Source organism: Notamacropus eugenii, chromosome 5, assembly GCF_028372415.1.
Source record: "Notamacropus eugenii isolate mMacEug1 chromosome 5, mMacEug1.pri_v2, whole genome shotgun sequence".
Taxonomy (NCBI): Eukaryota; Metazoa; Chordata; class Mammalia; order Diprotodontia; family Macropodidae; genus Notamacropus; species Notamacropus eugenii.
Genome location: NC_092876.1, coordinates 406585453 through 406612694, shown reverse-complemented (window position 1 = coordinate 406612694; position 27242 = coordinate 406585453). Strand labels below are relative to the sequence as shown.

General features: G+C 35.0%; 1 protein-coding gene across 9 annotated transcripts in view; it reads left to right on the top strand.

The window, feature by feature from the left end:
* TSGA10 (testis specific 10) overlaps window positions 1–27242 on the top strand; it is a 144888-nt gene that overhangs the window by 60521 nt on the left and 57125 nt on the right. For all 9 annotated transcript variants that reach the window (XR_011968158.1, XR_011968157.1, XM_072614641.1 and 6 more), the window contains exons 4-10: window positions 4542–4605; window positions 5885–5987; window positions 6709–6861; window positions 17650–17823; window positions 17910–17987; window positions 18937–19088; window positions 24729–24844. Coding sequence is in view for 7 of the 9 variants with exons in the window: in XM_072614641.1 (XP_072470742.1) it covers window positions 5937–5987; window positions 6709–6861; window positions 17650–17823; window positions 17910–17987; window positions 18937–19088; window positions 24729–24844 (724 nt within the window). In the remaining 2 variants the exon portion in view is untranslated. The remainder of the gene's footprint in view (window positions 1–4541; window positions 4606–5884; window positions 5988–6708; window positions 6862–17649; window positions 17824–17909; window positions 17988–18936; window positions 19089–24728; window positions 24845–27242) is intronic.

Sequence of the window (27242 nt, the reverse complement as noted above, 5' to 3'; positions counted from 1 at the left end):
TAAAGAAGACTGGAGTTTCTCAGTAGTGTAATTGAAAAGAGAGTGTACTTTTCAGGAATGGGGGGATGTGGGCTGGGTACAAAGACAGAGAGATGGACAGGAGCTAGAGAGGGTGTGGAATAGCACACCTAGTTTTTCACACAAGTTTTGTGAAGTTGTGATTGTGTATGGGCAAATATTTCCTGCATTATTATCAATTTTAAAACTTAATTGGCATCATGTTTAAATTTTAATTTCCAAGGCTAAATTTTTTTTGTCACAATTTTATTCCTTGATCCCAGTATGTATGAAATGTATTTATTGAAAATTCAAATGTACTTTTAAAACAAAATCATAGTTTCATTTATTAATAATCTCAGCCTATAATAAAAAGGATCTTATCATTAAAAAAATAGAAAATAAGGGATAAATTTTAACTTTACTAACTATTCTTCCCTTGTTGTAATGAATCTATGAAAGAAAAAAATGTTAATTGTTAGTACAAATATTATGTGTTATAGCATTCCATGATATATAGCATTTTAAAAAAGTGGTGAAATCAGTAAATGGCCTGAGGACAAAGTCAACATAAATATAGTTGGGTTTTGTGTGTGTGTGGTCATTTGTTGTTATATATTAGCCAACTGATGGATTTTAGTAAAACATCACTGATCTGAATCGAGTATAAACCGGTATAAATGACTGAAAAGTCTGAATTATAGGATTTCTAAAGAAAATATCGTAGTACTTTGAAATCATATAGCAATTTAAACTAGGCTAGAAGAATTAGATCTGTAGGGGAACTGCTTTAATGAAGACATAAGAATTACTTGTAATCTGCATATCAGTGCTTTATATGAGACATTTTCTAAAGTACCTAAAAGTAGTTTAATAGTTTAAACATTCTTCCTACAAGGTTCTTTTTTGAAGCTGTTAATTGTCATATATAGTATAAGTGGTAAATTTCAATACAGTGTATCTTAATCAAGAAGTTTTTATTAAGCACCTAATTATACTCCAGGTTCTGTGCTAGATGCTGAATACAAAAAGGGAAGGTCACAGCTCTCAAAGACTTTACATCCTAATGGGTGAGAGAGCATGAATACGTGTACATCTGTACATACATGTACATGCATACATGCACAAGGGAGCTTGAAGGGAAGGCACATGAAAGATAGCATGCAGGAGATGTCATTTGAGCTGAGTTTTGAAGGAAACCAGGGTTTTAGGAGATAGATGTGCATGTGCACATGCATGCGTATGTGCATGATGGAGAATAATGTATAATAAATTTGTAATGGTAGGATGAGGCCTGAAGACCTTTAATGCCAAATAGATAAATTTATATTTGATTCTAGAAGAGGGAGCATTGAAGTGGGGATGGGTGACATGGTCAGACCTATAACTTAAGAAAATACCTTTAGTGACTATGTGGGGAATTGATTGGATTAAGGAGAGACTTGAGACAGGGAGGCCAGTAACAAAGTTGTTGTAGTATTATGTATGAGAGGTGATGAGGGCTATGTGAATGGTGATATTTGAAAGGTGTTGTGGAGGCAGAAACTATTTAATATATGGGATGAGTGAGAGTAGACAGTCAAAGATGACACTGAGGGTATAAACCTGATTGACCAGGAAAATGGTGGTACCCTTAACAGAAATAGAGAAGTTCAGAAGGCTTGGTTTTGAAGAAAGGTAAATACCTCTATTGTGGATATACTAAGTTTGAGACATCTATGAGACATCCAGTTGAAAGTGATGATGGATGAGTTGGTGATACAGACCTTGGTCTCAATTCTTCACAAATGAGTTATAGAGTCATAAATAAGAATTTATAGTGTAAACTCTGTAATTTTCATCATTTATGAAAAGCTGCAACTAACTGAAATGTAATAAAAGCATCGGGAAGAGAGACTATATGTAAGAAAAATACTTCAGTAGGCAGTATTTTAAGAGAGGGTGTCTCCTATTCAGAAGAAAGTTGTCGAATGTTTGAAAGGATGCGATGGAACAGTGTTACAATGGGGGAATGTGTTTTAGAGGAAATACTACCCTGGAATAGGTTTTGAAAGTGGCAGTGCATTATAGAGTGCAAAGCATACAAAATGGCAGGGATTTATGTGCAGTGTAGTGGCCCCCTTTTCTATTTGAGTTTGACAATATTTGCCTACACTAAATAGGAGGATGATGACAAAAGGAAGAATGTGACCCAAATAATTATAGGACCCAGTGAGGAAAGTACTTCTGGTTGAGGAGAGTGACCTTAGAGAAAGGATGGATTGTCTCAGCAAACACTGTGCCCCTGAAAGAAATGTTAGACTGGATATGGGACTTGAGGAACAGTACGTTGAGTTGGGCTATGTCAAGATTCAGAGACCTAGGTGTATATTACAGAGCCTTTGTATGTTAGAACCTTATTGTGACCAGGCAGACCAGAGGTGTGAACCCTTGAAATCCTGTGGATAGGGATTTTAGCAAAAGCATTTCTCAAATGACAGAGGCTATCTTGAGCTAAAAGAAAGTGAGCAGAATTTGAAGCTATTTGGGATTTGTATTCAAGGGTGAAGGAAGAGAATATTTGATCTAAAGATACTATCTCACTTTTAGGCAAAAATGTCACGTTGAAAGGGGAGAGTTTATTTATTCATTAGACCATTTTTAAAGGGAAAAACAATTTTCCTCCTTTTCTCTCTTTTTTAACCCTTTGAATTCTTTTCTATGTTTTACCCTCACTTTGAGGTACTTCAGCATTTTTTCCCCCATTCTTCATTTCTGGATCTTTTAAACTTTAACTTAGTTATTTGAAATAGGAAGAAACAGGATAAAATTTTCCTTGTTTTGGCCTTGGTATAGTTGCTCATGTTCTTTATTATATCAGAGCTCTTTTGGGATAAACTTTAAGTTTCATGTGTCGATTTTGAACTATATTCCTTCTCTTCAATGTTTTTATTGTTATGGGCATTGTCATTCCCCTTACCTCTCTGGACAGTCACATCTATCAGCAAATAATTTTATTTTGTTTTTAAATAGTAAGTATTATTTTTTATGTTTTTAAGGAGTAAGTATTTTAATTGTTAAAGTTGTGCTTTGATACTTCATCATAGCATGGAGGGGATGCTGGCTTCCTGAAAATATGGGAATAAGGCAGAAACTCTCCCAATTAATTACCAAGTTGAAAGGCCTAGCAACAGAATTCATCTGTCATCTGAACACCAGCCTACTTATTCAGAAAGGTTCATTAGCAGAAGTTTATAAAGTTCACATGATAAACTTACTTAGCTGCTGTAGCTCAAAGGCTAAGGCATGGTGGGGTTGGAATGTGATCTGTATATTGCTGGAGGGAGTACTCATACAAGTGAAATCACACATCTTAAAAAGTAATTCTTTAATCCAGGAGCAATACTAGATGCTGGTTCTTTGTGTACCTTTAGACTGGAACCATTTTACCTAAAGTGCATCTCTAGAACTTAATTGCCCTTGGCATTCACAAACCTAAATATATCCTTTAAGATTTTCCTGGTGGAGATCACTAAACTGAAGAGTAGATCAATTGAATACAACAGATATTTATTAAATGCCTGCTTTACACAAGGCACTGTGCTAGATGCCAGGGAGACAAAATAAAAGTGAACCAACTCCTGCCTCCAAGGTATGTATTATATACACATATACATGGCAAATGAAAGAGAATTTGGGAAAGGACAGAGAGCCTTAGCTTGGGGAGTTTTGAAGAGGTGATGCTTGAAAAGAAGTAAGGATTCTCAGATTGAAGTGGCCCACTCCTGAGACAGTTGATGTAATTGTGTGGAAGCAGGATATGGAATGTCAGTAGTCCGGTTTAGCAAGAATGCAGAGGGTATTAAGGGGAACAATGTAAGATAGGGTGGGAAAGATAGTCTGAAGCCATATTTTAGAGGACCTTTTAACGCTAAGGAGAGCATTTAAAAGAAGTCCATTTTAAAGTGGACAAGCTTACTGGATATTTCATTTTGAAAGAAGGGTAATTTTACAAGGTAAAAAATACTGCAGTGTTTTTATTCTGAACAAGTCTTTTAAAATTAAATTCCTGTTTTTTGGAAGTTCATGTAGGAGATATGAAGATATGTAAGAAATACTCTGCCATCCAATAACTTACGTAGGAGGAATAACCCATGCCTGTAAATATCTATAATGAAATCTGTCATATATTCTGTACATGACATAAACACAATACAATTAGTGTTGAGAGCAAGGGATTGCTCTCATGTCATCAAGGAAGTCCTGTTTTCTTCTTTAGAGGTGAAATTAGTATGATTTGCTTGTGAAAATGTCACTGGTCTTGTATTATTATACCACAGAAATATGTGTAACTGAAGGCAAAGTAACCAGAAGGATCTATTCTTTTATGTCCCAATTCAAATGCTTCTGAGTTCTGTGGGGTTGTTTTTTTAATGGATTCCCTTTGTCCAATGCTGTTTATCCAGTTTAAAAAGCATAAACGTTACTCTTAGCTTTGAAAATCAGGAACATAGATTTTAGGTATTAATTATGCTTACACATGCTGTTTTTTGGTTGTTTTTCAGACTGAACTTAGATGTAAGCAAAATAATATCATAGTGCTAGAAGATACAATAAAGTCTTAGATCTGTAAGTATGTATTTTAATATAGTTTTAAGTACTTTAATGTATTTGAATTATTTTTAAAAGTTTTTTTTTTGTGGGTTTGTTAGGAATACAGAGGAAAAAATATTTAGCATACAGTCCATTTAACCTTTTGTTTCAATGGTTGGATCCTCATGCCAGATAAAGTTTCAGATGAATAGAAAGCTGCCTCTTTTAACCACCATCAGCTCTGCAGTACAAGAATACTCTAATATGCACAAGTAGACCTGGAGTGCTAGATTTCCCTTTTGCTTGTCCTCATCCTGACAGATCAGGAATAATATATGAGGTGATCAGCCTTATCATGCTATTTGGACTTGAATCGTTATTGTTAATGACAGTGCTCTCAGAATTTCTATTTGTCTTTTCATAAACCCCTTAATATTAAGTGAATTTCTTTAAAACCATCAGTATTAAGTCAGTTGACTTCATTGAAATAGCTTTAATTCTTCATATCCACAGAAAGATATTGTATCAATAATTATCTTAGATAAATCCTTTTTTTAGGCTTTGGAATCATAATAAACTTTGCAAGTACAAAGTACTCCATTTATCTAAAATGGATTATTTTGCTGTTACTCATACACAAAAGTGTTAGTAATAAAAGAATTTGTAAAAGGAATATCTTTAGATCCATCTAAGTGGGTGGGAGTTCATAGGAATGAAATTCTAACACTGAGAACTATGCCAGAATGTAAACATTTAATCATATGAAGTGATAGACTAGCAACATATAGAGCTATTAAAATAAGCAATGCCCATTTATATGGCTAGTTCTAAATCAATTGAAATTAATAAGACATTTTTAGTCTATTTAAACCTTTTACCCTTCTTTCCTTCAAAAGTAATTGAGTTCACAGGGAAAAAGCAATAAATTAAAAGAAAAGGTAGGCTACAAATGGAACCTTTATAAATGCTGGGAAGAGAAAGCCTTGGCAGTAAATCAGAAATGAAATAGATTTAGTAGGGCTCTTGGGTCAAGAGAGAGATACTGGGGATAATTATGATGCTGTAAGAAACAAAAGATGTCAATAAAATGCATTTTAAAAAGAAATGAATTAGAAATTATGTAATTTCAGTCTTTAATCTACAATCAAATTTGATTTTAATGATTGAGTGATGGGCAATTCTTATCCTATTTTTAAAATACTGGTTTTGCTTGGCTTGCAATAAACTATCTAATTTTGTTCCTTGTTAGCAAGATAATTTTAGACTGAACGAGTATTAAATTAAATCTTTTTCTCAACTTGATTCCTTTGTCAAGACTTTAGGAGCAGACAGATCATTATAAGAGTGAAGCTGAAAATTTGGAAAAGATGATTCGAAGTAGATCTAAAAGTCCTCGACGTACTTCTCCACCTCCCAGGGTACATATGGTATTTTTTGATATATTAATTTATAGTGCAAACAAAATATCTTCTTTGGCCTTTCATTTTGATTCAGAAAAGAGTGGTTGGTGGATGATTCATAGAGACACCCTTGAAGTATATCATGCTTTGTGAAAGTAAGCAAACTGGTTGGGCAAAAATCAGTCAGATGAATGGGAACAATTTGAGAAAACAATATTTTTTAAAAAGGTTGGATTTTTTTAGGGATAGCTACATTAATTTTAATTTACTTACTAAGTACCAGTGTGCATAGTTAGATTAAGGTTACATACTCCCATCATCATTAGTGGAAGAAGTGCTTATTTGTAATTAGCCGTATCTTGGATTCAAATTCCTCCTCATACACTTAACAGCTGTGTTTTTTACTGGGTAAAAAACTCCAGCTCTCAGAGCCTGTTTCCCCAACTATGAAATGAGGATAATGATGTTATCATTAATTAATTAATCCAATTAATTGGACTGCGTGCTTCAGAGAGCTGTTGAGGAAAAAGTAGTTTGTAAACTTAAAAACTTGTTTGAAAAGCTTGATTGTGAAAGAGGAAAGCTAAGGAAGGATAGCCAGTGAAGGCAGTACAGTAACAGTGTAGTTTTTCCATTAGAGAGGAGACTATGAATATTTGAAGGCAGAGTAAGGAGAGGGGTATAGTTTTTTCAAAACCCTAAGTGTAAAGATTTATAAAAAGTTCTGTCATGATTTTAGGGAATAAATTGTGATGCAGAGCTTATGAAGTCAAGAGATCGTGAGGAACTTAAGTGTATGTTGGACAAATACGAGCGTCACTTGGCTGAAATTCAGGGAAACGTCAAAGTTCTCACATCTGAAAGAGACAAGACCTTTCTTCTTTATGAACAGGTAATTTTATTTATAGGTGAGTAAAAGATCTGAGAAGTAATTTATCCAACCAAAAAGGGGTCTCTTTTTCCCGCTAAATCCTAAACATGTGCTTTCTAAAGTCATTAAGCTAATGAGATGTTGCAAATGTTCTGTAAGACTTTCATAATAAAATCTTATTTTTTTAATAACTTTCTGTTATTTGGGATAGAGGGTGTTTTTTATACATAGGAGCATATCATCTTAGCAAAGGATAGTGGGTAGACCTGGGTCAGCAAAGGGTAGAAATCTGATTCTATGAAATAGCAAAGTTCTGAAACATCTTTAAGGACAAATAATTACTTTGTAAACTCTCATATTATTGCTTAGTAGGCTTATTCCTTTAAGACACAGCTCAACCCCTTCTGCCTGAAGCCATTCCTGACCCTCCCAACTGTGCTAGTGTCTTCCCTCTAAGAAGAATTTAACTACTATATATGTATACATATATATATGTATACAAGCATGTATTTAGGCTGTTTGTATTTTTATATGTACTTGTTTCCCCAGTAGACTGTAAGCTCAGTATAAGTAAGGATCATTCCATTTTTTGTACTTGGGTCTATAGCACATAGCACAATGCTGACAAATATTAGGTGCTTATTGGTGACTGGCTGAACAAGAGATCATAAGAATGCATTATACTGAACCTTTTAAAATCTGACTAAAAGGTTTTAAATAAGAGGAAAAGGGTAGAAGAAAACTATATGTATATTCACCAAGATACCTTATTGATACCCTAGACAATAGCTATAATGTAGGAAGAGAACTTTGAGACACACAATTTCACAAGAATCAAAGTCCAGGAAAGGAACTAATAATAAAGCACATAGCTTTAGACATCTATGTGCATGTATGGTCAGCAAGCAAGGTGGAATGCTTCAGATCCTAACATAAAGAGGGAAATTTCACCTAACAGATGTCTTTGAGACTTAGTAGGATGAGAACTATGACAGAATTTGATGACATGGGTTATGGGATGGCATTATACATAAAGACAATTTACTTATGTGAGGAAATCTAGGAATCAGAGGGAGAAAACATGGTTGGGAGCATTTGGATGAAAATCAGTGAAAGTAGAGAAATGATGATAATCATCAAAGTCTTCTAGAGACTACCCAGACAGAAAGAGGGAGTAGATAAAGAATTTCAGGAAAAGATAAAAAATTTGGCATCATATAGTCATGATGGAGATATACTTATTTAGACTTTCACTGAATCTCTGTATGCCAAAAGTGAATACCATATGCTTTTTTGACTTCCCTTTATTACAGTTTCATCCTTCAAAAAATGTATGACCCAACAAAGGGAAATATAGTCCTATGTGGGATTCTCACCAACCAGGAGGAGATAGTTGCTGGAGTGAAAAAGAGGAAACCTTAGAGGAGAATATTAGAATTCTTGTCAGAAGAAAAGAAAGCTTGGAATAGTTAGATGTGTATTGTAGATTTTGGAAGAGCAGATTTTTAAAGGGTTCAGAGAAGGATGGGGAGGTTTCTGAGGATAGAAGAAAGAATATCACCTTTTTTTGTTAATTCCCCTTTTTCATAAAATCATAGCACAGTGCTAACCCTAAGAATTAGCTGAGGAATGAAAGGGGTGAACTCACCTCCAATGAGGAGGAAATTAAAACGATAATTAGAAATCACTTTGCCCAACTTTATGCCCGTAAATTTGACAATCTTAATGAGATGGATGAGTACTTTAAAAAATATAAATTGCCCAGATTAACAGAAGAGGAAGTTGAATACTTAAACCCATCTCAGAAAAAGAAATTGAACAAGCCATCAATGAACTCCCTAGGAAAAAATGTCCAGGGTCAGATGGATTGACAAGTGAATTCTATCAAACATTTAAAGAACAGTTAATTCCAGTACTATATAGTCTATTTAGGAAAATTGGGGAAGAAGGAGTACTCCCAAATTCTTTCTATGATACAAATACAGTTTTGATACCTAAACCAGAAAGAGACAAAGCGGAGAAAGAAAATTATAGCCCAATTTCTCTAATGAATATAGATGCAAAAATTTTAAATAAGATTTTAGCAAAAAGAATGCAGCAACTTATCATGAGAATAATACATTATGATCAGGTAGGATTCATACCAGGAATGCAGGACTGGTTCAATATTAGGAAAACTAATAGGAAAAGCATTATCGATCATATCAACAACAAAACTAACAGAAACCACATTATTATCTCAGTAGATGCAGAAAAAGTTTTTGACAAAATACAACACTCATTCCCATTAAAAACACTGGAGAGCATAGGAATAAGGGGAACTTTCCACAAAATAATACACAGTATCTACCTGAAACCTTCAGCAAGCATTATATGCAATGGAGATAAGCTAGATGCATTTCCAGTAAGATCAGGGGTGAAACAAGGATGTCCATTATCACCACTATTATTCAATATGGTACTAGAAATGTTAGCTATAGCAGTTAGACAAGATAAAGAAATTGAAGGAATTAGAATAGGCAGAGAAGAAACTAAACTATCACTCTTTGTAGATGACATGATGATATACTTAGAAAATCCCAGAGTTTCAAGTAAAAAATTACTTGAAATAATAAACAACTTTGGCAAAGTTGCAGGTTACAAAATAAACCCACACAAATCTTCTGCATTTTCTATATATTAGTAACAAAGCCCAAAAGCAAGAGACAGAAAGAGAAACCCCATTTAAAGCTAGGGTAGACACTATAAAATATTTGGGAGTTTACCTGCCAAAACAAACCCAGGGATTATATGAACACAATTACAAGACACTTCGCACAAATAAGATCAGATCTAAGTAAGTGGAAATACATGAGTTGCTCGTGGATGGGCCAAGCCAATATAATAAAAATGACAATTTTACCTAAATTAATTTACTTATTTAGTGCCATACCAATTAAACTATCAGATAATTATTTTCTAGAGCTGCAAAAAATAGTATCAAAATTCATCTAGAAGAACAAAAGGTCCAGAATATCAAGGGGATTAATAAAAAGAAATGCTAGGGAAGGTGGCCTAGCTCTATAAGATCTCAAATTGTATTATAAAGCAACCATTATCAAAACCACTTGGCACTAGCTAAGAAACAGAAAGGTAGACAATTGGAATAGGATAGGTACTCAAGACACAGTAGACAACGAATATAGCAATCTACTGTTCGATAAACCCAAGGATCCCAGCTTCTGGCATAAGAACTCACTGTCTAATAAAAATTGCTGGGGAAACTGGATAACAGTGTGGCAGAGACTAGGCCTAGACCAGTGCCTGACACTGTATACAAGAATACAATCCAAATGGGTACACAATCTGGGTATAAAGATTGATACTATGGACAGATTGGTGGAGCAAGGAATAGCGTATTTATGAGATTTATGGAGAAGGGAAGAATTTTTGACTAAAGAAGAGATAGAAAGCATTATGAAGTGCAAGATGGGTAATTTTGATTACGTTAAACTGAAAAGTTTTTGCACAACCAAACCCAATGCAACCAAGATTTGGAGGGATGTAGAAAACTGGGAAAGAATTTTTACAGCTAATGTTTGTGATAAAGGCCTAATTTCTAGAATATATAGAGAACTGAGTCAAATGTACAAGAGTACAAGTCATTCCCCAATTGATAAATGGTCAAAGGATATGAACAGGCAATTTTCAGAGGAAGAAATTAAACCTGTCTATAGTCATATGAAAAAATGCTCTAAATCCATATTGATTAGAAAGATACAAATCAAAACAACTCTGAGATACCACTCACACCTATCAGATTGGCTAACATGGCAAAACAGGATGATGACAAATGTTGGAGAAAATGTGGAAGAGTTGGAACACTAATTCATTGTTGATGAAGCTGTGAGCTGATCCAACCATTCTGGAGAGTAATTTGGAACTATGGCCAAAGGGCTACAAAAATGTGCATACCCTTTGACCCAGCAATATTGCTTCTAGGACTGTATACCAAAGAGATCATAAAAATGGGAAAGGGTCCCACATGTACAAAAATATTTATAGCAGCTCTCTTTGTGATGGCCAAAAACTGGAAATTGAGGGGATGCCCATTGTTTGAGGAATGACTGAACAAACTGTGGTATATGAATGTAATAGAATACTATTGTGCTATAAGAAATGGTTAACAGGAAGACTTCAGAGAGGCCTGGAAAGACTTATATGATCTGATGCTGAGTGAAAGGAGCAGAGCCAGGAGAACCTTGTGCACAGCAACAACCACAGTGTGCGAGAGCTTTTTCTAGTAGACTTGGATCTTCGTAGCAATCCAAGGACTTAAAAAAATTCCCAATAGTCTTTTAAGGCAAAATGCCTTCAACATCCAGAGAAAGAACTGTGGAATTCAATCAGAGAATATAGCAGATCATTTTGTGTGTGTGTGTATTACGTTTTGATTAATTATATGATTTCTCCCATTCATTGTAATTCTTCTACACAGCATGGCTATTGTGAAAATGTATTTAATAAGAATGTATGTGTAGAACCTATATAAAATTGTATGCTGTCTTGGGGAGAGAGAGGGGAGATAGTGGAAAAATATCTAAGTTATATGGTAGTGATTATAGAACACTGAAAATAAATAAAATTAATATAAAAAAAGAATTAGCTGAGGAAAAATAAGTTTGGTTTTCTTTTTGCTATATTGAGTAAAATATCAAAGAAGGAATAAGATTGTTCCTCATGTGGGGTAGGCCTATGACACTAATGAAAAAGAGAAGTTACAGCCCTTAAATTCTTATTTGATTCTCTTTTCTCTGCACACTAATCTTTGGAATAAAAAGGAAACAACAACTATGGATCACAGTGAGTTGACACCCAAGATAATTAAGGAAGAAATAAGAGAATACCTAGTGACCTTTGATGAGTCCAGGGAACCAAAGTACAGGTAAACTACACTATTGGGTATGGAAAGACTGGGAAGATGTGATGGCCAAACTCCTGTCAGTGATCTTTGAAAGACCATTTCAAAGAGAACTGGAGATGCTGTCAGAAAGAAATACAGTTGTGCCACTTTCCAAAAAGTGAAAGAGAATGGAGAATGGAGTCTGGAAACTGTAGGCAGTGAGCTGTATTTAAATTCTTGAGGAAATTCTAGAATTGCTTACTAAAGAGATGATTAGGAACCATCTAGAATAGGAAGCAGTCATTACAAAAAGCTAGAATTGCTTTGTCAAAAACAAGTCATATTGATCTAATTTTGTTTCTTTTTTTGATAGGGTTACTAGATGACTCTGTCAGAAGAGTACTCATGCTGATTTTGTGTGAAAAAATGGAGACATAGAGATAAATGATAGTACAGTTAGACAATTTGAAATTTATTGAGTGGCTAGGCCAAAAGAGTAGTCGTTAATGGTTCGATATTAGTTTAGAAAGAGGTCTGTAGGGAAATGCTAAGAGAATCTGTGCTTGGCCCTGTGCTGTTTAACATTTTTGTTAATGACTTGCATACTTACAGAGGTTCTGCTTATCAGATTTTCAGATGTACACTTGATGACAGTCAGGATTCAAAAAGATATTAAAAAGCTAGAACACTGGACCAAGTAAAATAAAATGAAATTTCATAAAGATAAATGGAAAGACTTATACTTATGAAGTTGATTTTTCAGACCTCAGTACGAGGTGAGAAAGGCACGGCTTTGTCTGAAAAGCATCGAGAAGTCAATATGAGTCAAAAGTGTGTTGCCAAGAAAATGAACTCAGTCTTATACTACACTGAGAGAAATATAGCATCTAGGAATAGGGAAAGTATAGTCTCAATGAACTTTGCCCTGGTCAGACCACGTCTGGTGTAATGTTTGAAAACCTGAGCTCTTCATTTTAGGAAGTGCTTTGATAAGCTGGAGATGGTAGCAACCAGGATGATATCCATTTCATATGAGAACTGATTGACACCTGTCTTAGATGGCTGCCCAGGTGATGGCAGGTAGATTAGCTCTCCCATACCTAATCTAGGAAAAGTCTAAGAATTGCCCCCAGATTGGATAACGTCAAGAAATTCGATAGGAAACCACAGTAAATTGCTTCTTCTACTATACACCACACAAAAAGTCAGCCAGCTCACTGGGAATAAGAAGAGAGGGTGCCAGCCAAGCCAAGCCAGGAAAATAGGTACACAAACTAGCAGTGTGATCAGAGACCAGTCACAGGAATATGTAGCCAGAAGAGCACTGTGTTCTGATGCTGTAAGAGCGGAAAACTTCCCTGAAAAATGTCCAGGATGGTCAGAAGGTCTCAGGGTTGGGACCCTGGAAATCACTCAGAGTAGAAGTAAGCAAGGCAGGTGTGGTAGTGCTCAAACTGAGACACCTCAGGACTCTAAGATCCCCAGTGCACTGAAACTCAAAGATTTGGGGTGAGGGTAACAGTAAGGGGGAGAAGGAGCCAATCTCTGCATCTGATGGACATCACTGAAGGAACCTAGATAACCAGTGGACTAAGATGAACTCTACCTCATCAAACAAAAAAATACTAGTAGATGGTAAAGTCCAGCCTTGACACAAAGCCCCATTTAAGGAACTAAGGAAGGACAGATGAATAAACTACAGACTGGTATAAAAAATTGTCATAGATCCAGAGATGTCCAAAAGATTAACCTAGGAGAAAGTAATACCATAGCAACTCAAAAAAATAATGGTTTTCCTATAGGAATTATATGAGTACTTAGAAAAAAATGAAGAGATTTTTTAAAAATGATATAAAAGCTCTGGAGGGAAGAATTGTTAGATGAATCAATAGCTTAGAACAGAAAATGGTAAACATTATCCAAGTAAATGAACTCCTTGAAAATTAGAATAGACCAAAAAGAAATCAGTGTCTCCATGACAATAATTAGGGGCAGCTATGTTGTACAGCAAATAGAGCCCTGGGTCTAGAATCAGGAAGATCTGAATTCAAATTCAGCTTCAGAATCTTAAGCTGAGTGACCTTTGGCAAGTTACTTCACTTCTGCCTTAGTCTCTTCAGTTGTAGAAAGGGGAAAATAAAAGCACCTACCTCACAGTGTTGTCATGAGGATCAGATGAGGTAATATTTGTAAATGACTTTGCATAGTGCCTGGCACACAGTGGGCACTTAATGAATGTTTATCCCTTCGCATTTCCATTTCCTGCCCTTTTGTGTTACAGCAAGAAACATTAGTACAAAATCAAATTATTGGAAAAATAGAAGAAAATATAAGATCTATTTATAAAAAAAAAAATTGATATGGAAAACAGGTCAAAAAAGAGTTAGTTTTGAAATCACTTGACTGCTTGAAAACCATTATTTTAAGAAAGCCTGAAGGGAGGGGAAGAAAATTTAGAACTCAAAATCTTTAAAAGTGAATGTTGAAAACTGAAAATTAAAAAAAAAAGCCTGGACATTATTTCAGTAGATTACAAATAAATCTATAAATAATAATAATTATTATTATAGCTAACATTTCTATACTGCTTACTGTGTGCCAAACACTGTGCTACGCACTTTAAAATGTTTATCTCATTTGATCTTCAAACTACCCTGGGGGAGGTAGGAGCTACTTTATCCCCATTTTACACTCAAGAAAATTGAGACAGAGGCAAAGTGACTTGCCCAGGGCCACACTGCTAATAAGTGTCTGAGGACAGATGTGAATTTGTGTCTTCCTAACGCCACATGCATTGCTCTATCTTCTGTGCCACAAGCTGCCTCGTTGGATCTATTAGAACAAGAAGGCAAAGTGAAAAATAGAAAAAACCTACCTATCACCTCCTAAAAGAAACCCCAAAAGGAAACATCCCAGAAACATCTTAACTAATATTTGGATCTTCTACACCAGAGGAAAAATGCCAGGCAGAGAAGGAGTTCATATACCAAATAAGCAGAGTCAGGATCACAGAAGATCTGGCAACTTCTACTACAAATATGAGGAGAATTTGGAATCCAATATTCCCATAGACAAAATATATAGGTTGATGACCAAGAATAATTTACCTTGAAAGACTAAGTATAATCCTTCAGGGGAGAAAAAATAAACCTTAAATGAACTGGAGATCTTTCAAGCATTTCTGATGAAAAGACTAGAGCCGAACAGAAACTTTTAAGTGTCAAGAGAAACCTAGAAAGGTAAACTTATTTGAACATTTGGGAGGGTATGTAAGATAATGAAGTACTAACACACACATGTCTGTGCATGCAGTTGGGGAGAAAGCAGTTGAAAATACAAATTTCTTGATCCTTAAGGAAAAATTTTTTTAGATTAATGTATTTGTTTTCAGTTTTCTACAGTCACTTCCATAAGTCTTAGATTTTCTCCCTCTCCCTACCCCCTCCCTCCCTGAGACAGCATGCAATCTTATATGGGTTCTACACATGCATTCTTATTATACACATTTTCATATTAGTCATGTTGCATAGAAGAATTAAAATGAATGGGAGAAACCGTGAGAAAAATGCAAACAAAACATAATGCAAGAAAATATTCTGCTTCATTCTGCATTCCATTTCCATAGTTCTTTCTTTGTATGTGGAAAGCATTTTGACTCAAGAGTCCATTAGGAATGTTTTAGGTCCTTGCATTGCTGTGAAGGGCTAAGTCTACCAGAAAAATTCCTCACACGCTGTGGTTGTTACTGTGTACAATGATCTCCTGGTTTTGCTCCTTTCACTTAGCATCAGATCATATAAGTCTTTCCAGGCCTTTCTGAAGTCTTCCTGTTCACCCTTTTTTACAGCACAATAGTATTCCATTACCTTCATATACCATAATTTATTCAGCCATTCCCCAATTGATGGGCATCCCTTCGATTTCCAGGTCTTGGTCACCACAAAGAGTTGCTATAAATATTTTCGTACATGTGGGACCCTTTCCCATTTTTATGATCTCTTTGGGATACAGTCCTAGAAGCAATATTGCTGGGTCAAAAGGTACGCACATTTTTGTAGCCCTTTGGGCATAGTTCCAAATTGCTCTCCAGAATGGTTGGATCAGCTCACAGCTCCACCAACAATGAATTAGTGTTCCAACTCTGCTATATCTTCTCCAACAAAAGATTAAAAGGGAAAAAGAAAAGGAATTGAGGGCTGTGCTTATCAGTTTTGAATGGCTGAATCCATTGTGGAATATCAATGTAATAGAATATTATTGCACTTTAAGAAATGATAAGATGTGGTTTCAGAGAATTCTAATTTGTACAATATTGTAGAAAACCAACTCTGAAACACTTAGGAATTCTGATCAAAACAGTGACCAGCCACATCTACAGAGGACCTGTAATGAAGCATGTTGTCTTCCTCCAGACTTAGAGGTGATAGACTCGCGGTACAGGAAGAATATTTTTGTACATTTTTACTGTTTAGATTTGGGCTCCCCTTCCTGCCCATTTAAAATTTGTTAGGAAGAGACAAGGGGGATTAACAATAATGAGCAAAAAAAAATGGGCTTTAAAGTGTTTTTTAAGATGCACAGAATAGACTCAGGAGGAAACAGTGAAGGCCAGTTTTTAAAGTAACATGTAGAATTATATACTTTTTTAAAAAGACAGACAGCATGAATGAATTGGAAACTGTGGCTTCACATAGATCCTCTTTTTGTATTCTCTACATGTGGGAAATGCTCTTTTTGTATTTAAGTTCAGAGAAAAAAAAGTTTTTAAAGTATTAGTTGAAGAAACCCAAGATGCTCAGCCTGAATCAGAGAAGCTTTTGTGGTATGAAGAGCAAGGTGAGGGTGGAGTGCTGCCATGCAGAGGAAAGATGAAGGAGAGGGATTTGGGGGCTTGTTTGTTTTGGGTTTTTGTGACTTAGCCTAAAGAGCAGAGTTAGACAAAGTGGATAGGAACTGCGAAGAGATACATTTTGACATGATTTCAGTATACCCTTCATAGCAATTAGATCCATCCATATTTAGAAAGGGCTTCTTTCTGTGTTTGAGATGATCTTCACTGAAAATCTAGATTATGGATAAAGTCTAGGTACTTATTCGGGGTATCATAGTAAGCATTCTTTAATTCTGTTTAATAAATACACATAGTTTAACAAAACAGATTCCCATATTGGCCGTGTCCGAAAAACATACCTCATTCTTCACCCAGAGTCCATCACCTCTGTGTGCTTCAGCGCTGGACCTGGAGTCAGGAACACGAGAATTCAAAGTCTAGCCTCAGATGTTTATGTAAAATAGCTCACCTTCCCAATGATGTGGGGAAGGTACAGAGGAAGGGAAAGAATTTGGACCTCGAAGTTTGAAAAAAGAATGTTAAAGTTGTTTTTACATGTAATTGGGGAAAGTAAGAGTCAAGGTTATTTGCCAGTTACAAGGTTGAGATGAATTAGTTTGGTGTCTTGTGGAGATGTTGTGGGGTTAAGGAAGTGTTCTAGAGAATGAACAAAAATATGTGAGGGTATCTGTCATCTAGAATTTCTTCCTACCAAAGATGTATTGATATAAGCTGTCAGCTGGGGACATGAAGTTACCTTTTCATATTGAATGTGAAGTTTCTATGATATTTTATTAAAAATAAGATACTTTCCTGTATTACATTCAAATGTATACAGGAGAAGGAATAATTATTTGGAAAATATTCTCTTTTGCAGTGACCTTTTTACCTATAATTAATAGTTTGCATTTTGTATTGCCCTTAATTTTGATTTGTGTAATTAAAATTTGTATAAACAGGTTGTTAAAAATATATACAATTGTCTCACACTTTAGCAAAAGGCTTCCATTTATATAGTTGCCCAGCAAATTCGCAATTCTAATGTTCCTGTAAGCTCGTTTAAACAGATTTATGTTTGTGTGTTTAAAAATAATAGGCACAAGAAGAAATAGCCCGACTGAGACGAGAAATGATGAAAAACTGCAAGTCTCCTAAAACAACATCAACAGCACATGCTATCCTACGGCGGGTAGAAACGGAAAGAGATGTGGCCTTCACCGACTTGCGAAGAATGACCACAGAACGAGATAGTCTGAGGGAGAGGTTAAAGGTTAGAAATACATTTTAACTACACTAATATCATTAAAGCACAGATGCAGAAAACCTGAAGGTACTATGTTTTTGTATTTGAAACAGATTTCCCAAGAGACTGCATTTAATGAGAAGGCTCACCTGGAACAAAGAGTAGAGGAGTTGGAGTCTACAGTACACAGCGTAAAAGAAATTCGATTTTGTCTATAATTAATCTTTAAAATTAAATAATGACTTGTTTAATTTTCATGTGTTCAAAAAAGTAGCAATTTTTAAATCAAGGATAAATCAAGGATACCTTCCAAGATAAAAGTATTATCTATTCTTTGCATTTCTACTAAGTTAAAGTGAAAAGTGTAGATCTAGGGATATATCTCTAAAAAGAAGATTTAGTGAAATCTCTAGTCTTTAGCCATTATTCTCAGTAATGTATTTCTACTGATTTTAATAATTTACATTTTTCAGTGTTTCTTATTAACAAAGAGTGCTACTACTTCCTACTTTTCTATAGAAGAAGAGAAAAATGCTTTGTCTTCTTTTGGAATAAATTAGGCAAATAATTTGGGAAATTTGGAAAAAACTTATAAAGATTCATATTTATTAGGTTTTTCTACTTGTGATTACTAGGCACTTTTATGCTGAGAATGCATAAAAGAAGTTAACAGAGAAATTTGGCTTCACTTAGAACAAGTTTACTTAATCATGTTTGCATTCTTATTAGTTGTATCCTTTTATGATAGCAAAAGGGGGAAAAACCCTGAAAGATAAATAGATTGAATATTTCTTTTATTTGTGAGAGATTTTTGCTGGGAAAGTTTTAGGTCACTGGACAGAAAAAACATGAAATTAACATGTAGTGGCTATCTTAAATTGGGAACTGAAAATGTGGTCTGGCTCAAAGCATGAAAGGTCTTTATTGCTGATCTGTACAGTGGGTATGAGGACATTCGGGTTCCTCTACTTGTCTGGCATAAAGACTGACTGAAAGAATGGACCAGCAAAATGTTCAGTTCCAGATTGGTTTATTCATCATATAGACCAGGCCTTAAGCTGCATTTTGGAAGTGCCCTGTTTGAAAGAAGAAGGAAGACAGGTTCCAGTGACTACCAGCCTTGTTGTTTTACTTGTGTAGCTTGATGATGAACGTCTAGAACAAATGGCAAATATGACTTTGATGAAAGAAACCATAACCACTGTGGAAAAAGAGATGAAAGCACTAGCACGAAAGGCCATGGAAACAGAAGGTGAACTTGGGAGACAAAAAGCAGAAAATAATTCACTGAGGTAAAAAAAGGGGGTTATTTTTAGTAAAACTATTAGTTTAACTCATTGATTCTAAGACTATTACTATTTTAGAAATAGGAAAAATAACAATTCACATTATATATGATATTTTATGATTTACAAAACATTTCCCTCTTAGTGCTTTACTTCTGTCTTTGAGTTTTCTTCCTACCTAGCTCCACACTGTATTGTATATTCTAATGGGAGAGATAACAAGTACATATGAAAATACATAACAGCATAAATATAAGTACATATATAATATATATTATACAAAGTAGTCACAAAACACTTTGGAAGGGAGGACTCTAGTGGTTAGGTTCATCAGGAAAGGCTTCATGCAGAAGATGTGCTTGAGCTGCATCTTAAAGGAAGAAAGTGATTCTCTAAGTCAGAAGTAAAATGCAAATGCATTCTTGGCTCATGGGGGTGGCCAGGGCAAAGGTGTAGAGATGGCAAATGAACAGTTGTATATGAGAAAGTGAGTGAACTGAGAAGGTCAATTTGGTTGTGTCACAGTGTGCAGGAAGTAGAATAACATCCAGGAAGGCTTGAAAGGTAGGTTAGGGCTTTAAAAACTAAATAGAGATATTAATATTTTATCCAAGAGGCAACAGGAAGCTACTGGAGTTGGATGAGTAGAGAAGTCTCATGGACATGTCTACGTTTAAGGAAAATCACTTTGTCACTAATTATATTGTTATTAACCAGTTCTTAAATTATTAATAAGTCATTTATTTAGTACCACCCTAGGAAAAGAACAAAAAATAGGAAAAGGATGGGAAATGGGTAGCAGATATGGTTGAAGGTAGAGTGTGAGAATACTGGAAACTTTGGGATGGGATTGGATAGCAATGCGTAAGACAGCCTGCAGCAGGGACAGGGAGATACTTAACAGAGAGAGACCAGTTAGATGAACCAGCAAAGGAGCCATAAGACAGGTAGCAGGTGAAGCAGGAAAGAATAATCTCATGAAAACACAGAAATGAGAGTAAATATCAAATGCATCAGATAGTTTAAGAAGAATTAGAACTGAGAAAAGAAAAAAAAGCATCAGTATAAGTCAAGAAGGACTAGAATCGAGAAAAGACAAAATTTTTTAAATGAATAATCAACAAGGGACATATGAATGCAAAAGACTTTCAATGGAGACTGAATGATATAATTCTAAATGAGTGGGTAGTATAATGCATTGACACTTTTGAAATTTTCAAAAAGAAGGTGACAGTGTGACAACATGCCATAAGCCAATAGTTCTCAAACTTGAAAAAGAGTAGAAATCCAGAAAATTAAATTTATACAATTAAAAACTAAAGGACTATTTAAATGATTTTTTAAAACCTGAGGACTTTTTGAAAAAAATTTCTAATAAAATAAGCAAACCATTAGCTAATTTGATCTCCCTAAAAAGAAAGGAAATCCAAATTACCAAAATAAAAAAAAAGGAGAATGGAAAATTAAAAAATGTAGAAAGACTGGTCAGGTATAGAGATTTTTTAGAATTTTTTTAAAATTTTGTAATCAAACACCAAGTAAAATGAACAGCAAAAGGTAGTACATGAAACTGCAAATCCCTATTATATGTGTAGCTTGCTTTTCTTTTTAAATATATCATAAGTTCAATATATGACTATAAAAGCTATCTTGTCTGTGATTCTTTCTGGCCTTCCTTCTCTTTCGTGCATTTTTTTAAAAAAAAAATGCCTTAATCTCCTTTCCCTTCTCCTCTCAAATATATAAGAAATATGCATAATGAAGCAAAACGAATTCCCACTTTAGCCATGTCCAAAAATGTGTCTCATTCTGTCCATCAACTGTCAAGAGATGTATAGCTTTCTTCCTCATCATGGAGCTATGATTTCATTTGTATGAGGAACTTCCAGGTAAGGAAACTCCTTGAATTAGTTCAAGTTATCCCCTTTTCTGTAGCTTATTGTCTTAGGAATTTCCTGGGGTGTTAAGATGTGAAGCATCTTGCCAAGGATTACCTGGCCAGCGAGATGCAGAAGTGAGACTTGGACCTAAACATTTTGGCTACAAGGATAGATCCCAGGCCACTGGGTCATACTTTCTTTCCTTGATAGAAGACAATATTTACGTTAGAACCACTGAAAAGCACAGGAATAAGAGAATTTCGGTATGTCTATTATCTTCACCAACTTTAACTAAAAATGCTAGCTGTAGCAAAGAAAAAATTAGTAAAATTGAGGAAATACACACAGGAACATGATGGGTAAAATTGTTTCTATTTGCCGATATAATGGTTTATTTAGAAAACTCTATAAAGTATACAAAACAATTAATTGAAACAATAGTGTCAGTAAAGTAGCAGCTTATGAATTAATCACACAGAAACCATCAACATTTCTGTATTTCAGTCAATCACTTATTAAATGTTTACTATGTGTGAACTAGGCACAGCACTAAATACTGGGGATACACAGAAAGGCAAAGCACAACCCTTGTCCTCAAGGAGCTCACATTCTAGTGGGTGAAACGACAATGCAAATTAACTGTGTACATCCAAGATGTGTGTGTATACTAGATATGTGTATAGACTTATATAAATATATGGAAAACTATAGCTATACACACATGTGTAGAATATATCGAAATATACACACAGTGTAAATCGAAGGTCATCTCACAAGGAAGGCACGGGCTTTTAAGGTGGAGGTAGGGTGAGCAGAAAGGAAAAGACCCTGTCTCCTCGCCCCCAGGAGACGATGAGATTGGAGCTGAGACTTGAAAAAAGACGAGCTGGATGGAATAGGGGAAATATTACTAATAAAACCAAGGAGAAAAAGAGGGAAAAAATCATTTAAAATTGCTAAAATATTTGGGTGTTAACCTGCCAGGACATACTCAGGACTTATATAAACACAAGCATAAAATGTTTTGGGGTTTTTTTTTTTTTTTTTTTACAGAAATAAAGAATTAAATAAATGGAGACTCATTTATTGTACATTGCTGGAATACACCAATGTAATTAAAATGTTGTTATTAACTCTAAATTTATGTTAAGGGTTATGTTAATGAGACTGCAGCAGCAATTTTATAATAACAAAATTTATTTGGAGGAACAAAGATCTAGACCTGAAAGGAAATAACAGAAAAAAGAAGGAATGAAGAAGGAGCCAGCACACATTATTTTTTTCTGATTTGAACGTTTTTATCAGTCATATATGTTTTGAGAACTTATTGTGGTATATGGTATAAAATATTAGTCTTAATCTATTTTTTTTTCAAAACTGTTCTAGTTTTCTCAGTAGTTCCTGTTGAATGGGAAGAGATAACTTTCAGATCTAAGATAAAGAGAAGAATAGATTAAGAACAAGTAATAGAGGAGAACACAAAAGACAAAATAGTCAATTTCATTTAAATAAGATGAAAAAGCTTAATATAAACAGAATAAGTAAAGCAAGAATAAGAAAAGAAATTAATTGGAAGGAAAAGAATCATTACAGGAAATCTCTTATAAAAGTCTAATGTCCAACATATATTAGAAATTGACACAAATAGTAACACCAAGAGCCATTCCCTACTACTTGTGAAAGGATATTAATAATTTTCGGAAGAGTAATTGCAAATTATTGACAAAAATATGAAAAAAAACACTAGGAGAAATGCAAATTAAAACAGCTGTCAAGCTTTCTCTCACATTTGCAAATCAGCAAAAAACTGGCAGTTGTTGCAGAAGTTGTAGAAAGATAGGCATATGAAGATATGGGAGATATCCCACCAGAGATGGGAGATTGGACCAACTTTTTTTTCAAGCAGTTTGGAATAGTAAGAGAAATCACTAAATTGTGTCCTCTGATTCAGTGATTTCACTATATCCCAAAGTAAATTCAGTGACAGAAGGGTACCATGCATATTAAAATATTCATAGTAGTATTGGGATAGGAATAAAACTCTCCAAAAAAAGCAAAAACTGGAAACATGACAAGTCCCTGTCAGTTGGGGGATGGCTGAATAAGTGGTATATGAATATAATAGAACATTATGGTGCTGTACAAAATTATGAGTATTAGGCATTTAAAGAAATATGAAGTGATATAGATTAAGGAAAGCAGGATCAAAAGAAAATTATACACAGTGAGTTGAGAAATGTAAATGGAGACAATATTAAAACTCAGATTAATTGCAAATACCTATCCTGATTCTGGAAAACAGGCCCAAATACAAATCCCTCTTTGGGGCAGAAATAAATAGATATCTTATGGGTATTGGATGTGGTAACATATGTTGTCAATGTTTTGGTCAGTTGTTTTTTTCCTTTGTTTAAATAGTGAGAGGATGTGCATAGTAAGGTTTTTTGACATCTTTTAAAGGCATCAGTAAAAAAGAATTTTGTTTTATTTTAATGGAATGGACTGTGTCAAAAGGTAGTGGGTTACACATCGTTAGAGATCTTCAAGTTATGGCTGCATGGTCACATGCTGGGGATAATGTAGATAAGATGCCTGGTCAGGTACAGATTGAACTAGATGCCTTCTGAAGTCCCATCAGGACTTCGTTGATGTATGCAGTACACTTGTAAGCTTCTTTGATGATGCAGTAAAGGAATTTGAGCTAAAATGTTAATGACCTTATGTTAACCTTCTCAGGCAACATTTGCATTTTAACACTGGCCATCTAAGCCTAAGTCCTAAGGAATAATTAATGCGTATCCATATCTTCACCCTGCCCCCCAAAAAAAGCCAATCTTAACTGCAGTTTGGAAAAGTATTATTAAATCATAGTTCATTAGATTTGGACAGTATCTTAAAAATCATCCAGTCAGATCCCTTTATTTTATAGATGAAGAAATAGTCCCAGAAAGGTCAAATGAGTTCATTGGTACCTTAAGATCCTGACAGTCCATAGCCTTGTTTTATATGATATGTTAGCCATACCTTTTTAAATAATATTTTCTTGGAAGAGGATAAGAGAGGGGGGATGATAAAGGGGAGGACAGATTGGAGGAGGGGATAATCAGAAGCAAATACTTTTGAGGAGGGACAGGGTTAAAGGTGAGAATAGACTAAATGGGGATGGGATAGGATGGAGGGAAATATAGTTAGTCTTTCACAACGTGACTGTTATGGAAGTATTTTGCATGATTGCACATGTATAACCTATATCGAATTGCTTGCCTTCTCAATGAGGGTTGGTGGGGGAGGGAGGAAGGGAGAGAATTTGGAACTCAAAGGTTTAAAATGAATGTTAAAAGTTGTTTTTACATGCAATTGGGAAAGAAGATATACAAGCAATGGGATATAGAAATCTATCTCACCCTATAGGAAAATAGAAGGGAAGGGGATCAGAGAAAGGAGAGGAGGGGAGGATGATGGAAGGGGAGAGCAGATCAGGGTAATGGGTAATCAGAATGCATGCTGTCTTGGAGTGGAGGAAGGGAAGAGATGGGGAGAAAATTTGGAACTCAAAATCTTGTGAAAGTAAATGTTGAAAACTAAAAATAAATTAATTATAATCTTAACTTTTTGCTGTACAGCCCTACGTTAATTCAATAAATACATATCTTTGTTCTTGACCTTTTATAACTTTAAATACACTGCAAAAGTTAAAGGGGAAAAGTTGTATTTTTAAAAAGTTTATGAGGGAGCCATAATTAAAGTTTTGTCAATATGCTTGCAGACTTTTATATGAAAACACAGAAAAGGATCTTTCAGACACTCAGCGACACCTTGCTAAGAAGAAATATGAGTTGCAACTTACCCAGGAGAAAATTATGTGTTTAGATGAAAAGATTGGTGAGTGCTCACTGTTTAATATTACTTTTATTTCTTTGACTTTGTGGTGGTAGAAAAATAAACAAAGTTGTAAGATATTAGACTTTTTTAGAAAACAGAAAAGCAGGTATCTAGAGTTCAATATGAATCTAAGCCTGAACACATCTTAAATTTCACATTCTATAGCTCTAAAGTATGCAAATTATTTTTTTAAAAAAATCCCACAAACTTTGACATATTAGTAGAATTTATAAGTCTAGTTTTTTCAAGTATTCAAAGAGCCAAGATTAAGGATATCTTCTATTCAGACTTATTTAAAAAGATACAAGGGGAAATCCTTTAAAAATCAATTGAATTGTTTATGACTCAAAGTAATAGGAATAAAATTACTCTTCCTATACAGCGTAAGAGGTGTTTTGGGTATCATAAATGTATATAAATCACTGAAAGGTTTTCTGTCTGTTCATTTCTCATTGGGTAATCTTGGACTGATGAAATCTTAGGGGAAGTGTCTCCTACAATTTTAAAACTATTGAATAAATTTAATTTATATACATTAACTGGTAAAATTCTGTGACATAAATATTAACAAAAGATACTTAGTGGATATGTATAAATTCTGATTGGAGTGCACACACAGTTGACTTGAAAAAGACATTTCAATTTATAGTTCTCCCATTTATCTTACCAGAAAAAAAAATCATGTCTCATGTCTGTTTGGTAGCACATTGACTTTATACTAATTAGAGTCATAGCATGAAAAAATTGCAAGGAACTTAAGAAATTATCTACTACAACTCTGCTCTTTTTAAGATGAGAGAACTGAGCCCCAGAGAGTCTCTATGACTTTTCCAAGCTTGCATAATTTATGTAAAAGATAACATCTTGACTGTGGCTACAAGATACCTCATATCTGACTGAAGAATATAGTAAATTATCTGCAGGTTTGAAAATTGGAATTTTTCTCTATGTCAGTCATCATGAAGAGAGAGATATTAATGACAGAATATTGTTTGCTTTTTCATCTTGCAGACATTATTACCACCAAGTGAGCTATTAAAAAAATTACCTTCCACTCTGTTCCACTTACCCTCTTCTCCAGGTCTTCCTTTTGGAATTTTGGATCTTAAAATGCTGGGTTAGAAAACAGTGGGTATAGTTAGACAGTATATGAAGAAGAAGGAGGTTGGCTTATCTTGTTTAGAAATCCATTAATTTGTTACCGTCACCAAAAATATCTTCATTCTTAATGACTCCCTTGAAATTTCCCTATGTAGATTTAATGACTAAGTGAAAGGCTTGGAATCAGAGTTAAATGATCTTGGTCAGGCATCTGTTTCTGCTTCTCAAGCAATATTTGATGTCTGCCTCAGCTGGGGTATTCTCAGTATTGGTGACAGATCTGACTCTATGAGTCAAATTTGTTTTACTGGTTTAAAATGTAGATTTAATGGGAGCCTAATGTGCATCACCACATATGCATTTTTTCCCCCAGAACAAGGCAAATTTTAGTTTTTAAGAGAGGATTTTAATATTCACAGCAGAAATGTAGGGTTCCCCCCCCATATTTCCTCTGGGAACCTTGAATTTGAGATTGCTCTGAGAAGTAGGGCTCACTTGAATTCAATTTAATAAACATTTCTTAAGTGCCTACTATGTGCCAAGCATTGTGCTAAGTGCACATAAGGAAAAGACATAGTCCTTTCCATTAAGTTCACAATCAAATGGGGGAGACAACAAACAAAAGGAAGATAAAGTGGGGGGTGCTAGGAGGTACCTGGTATGAGGGCATGTTGTGCACCAGAGTAGACGCCAAGCTGAGCTGCTAGTGGAGAATGGAGCTACCAGAAAGGCTATGAGCCCACTAAAAAGGAAGCCTTTGAGAGTAGTTTAATGCTGTTAAGTATCAAAACCCAAGTTCATTTTCATGGTGATAAGATCTCAGGTGATCAGTGCATCTTGGGGCAAGGTCATGAGGAGATTGTTGAAGCCAAAGGAGCTGCTGGTGGAGAGTGGAGAATGTGAGGGCAGGCAACTCTTGTTAGTCCTGCAGCCTGTGTGTGAACCCACCGAGTTGTGGGCATTCAGAGAATGGGGAAGGACAGCACTTTTTCTGTTCTCTTCAACCTCATTTGATTCCATGTAAAAGGAGGATCCCAGGTATTAGAATTAACAAAGGGCATAGCTGTGAAAGGTAGCTTTCACATAGCTCTTATTTGAAGGTCATGATCCTCTCCTGAAGTGATGGTTGGTTGATTGGTTGGTCGTTGTCCTTTGTGCTTGAAGAAGACCAAAATGCCATCACTAGTCAAGTTAAGGACCATCTGACTGCAGCTGATCAAACCAATAAGAGCTCAGAATGCTCTGCTACATATTGGGCAAACATAGTCCATGTGAACATTTAGGATGGATTCTCTAA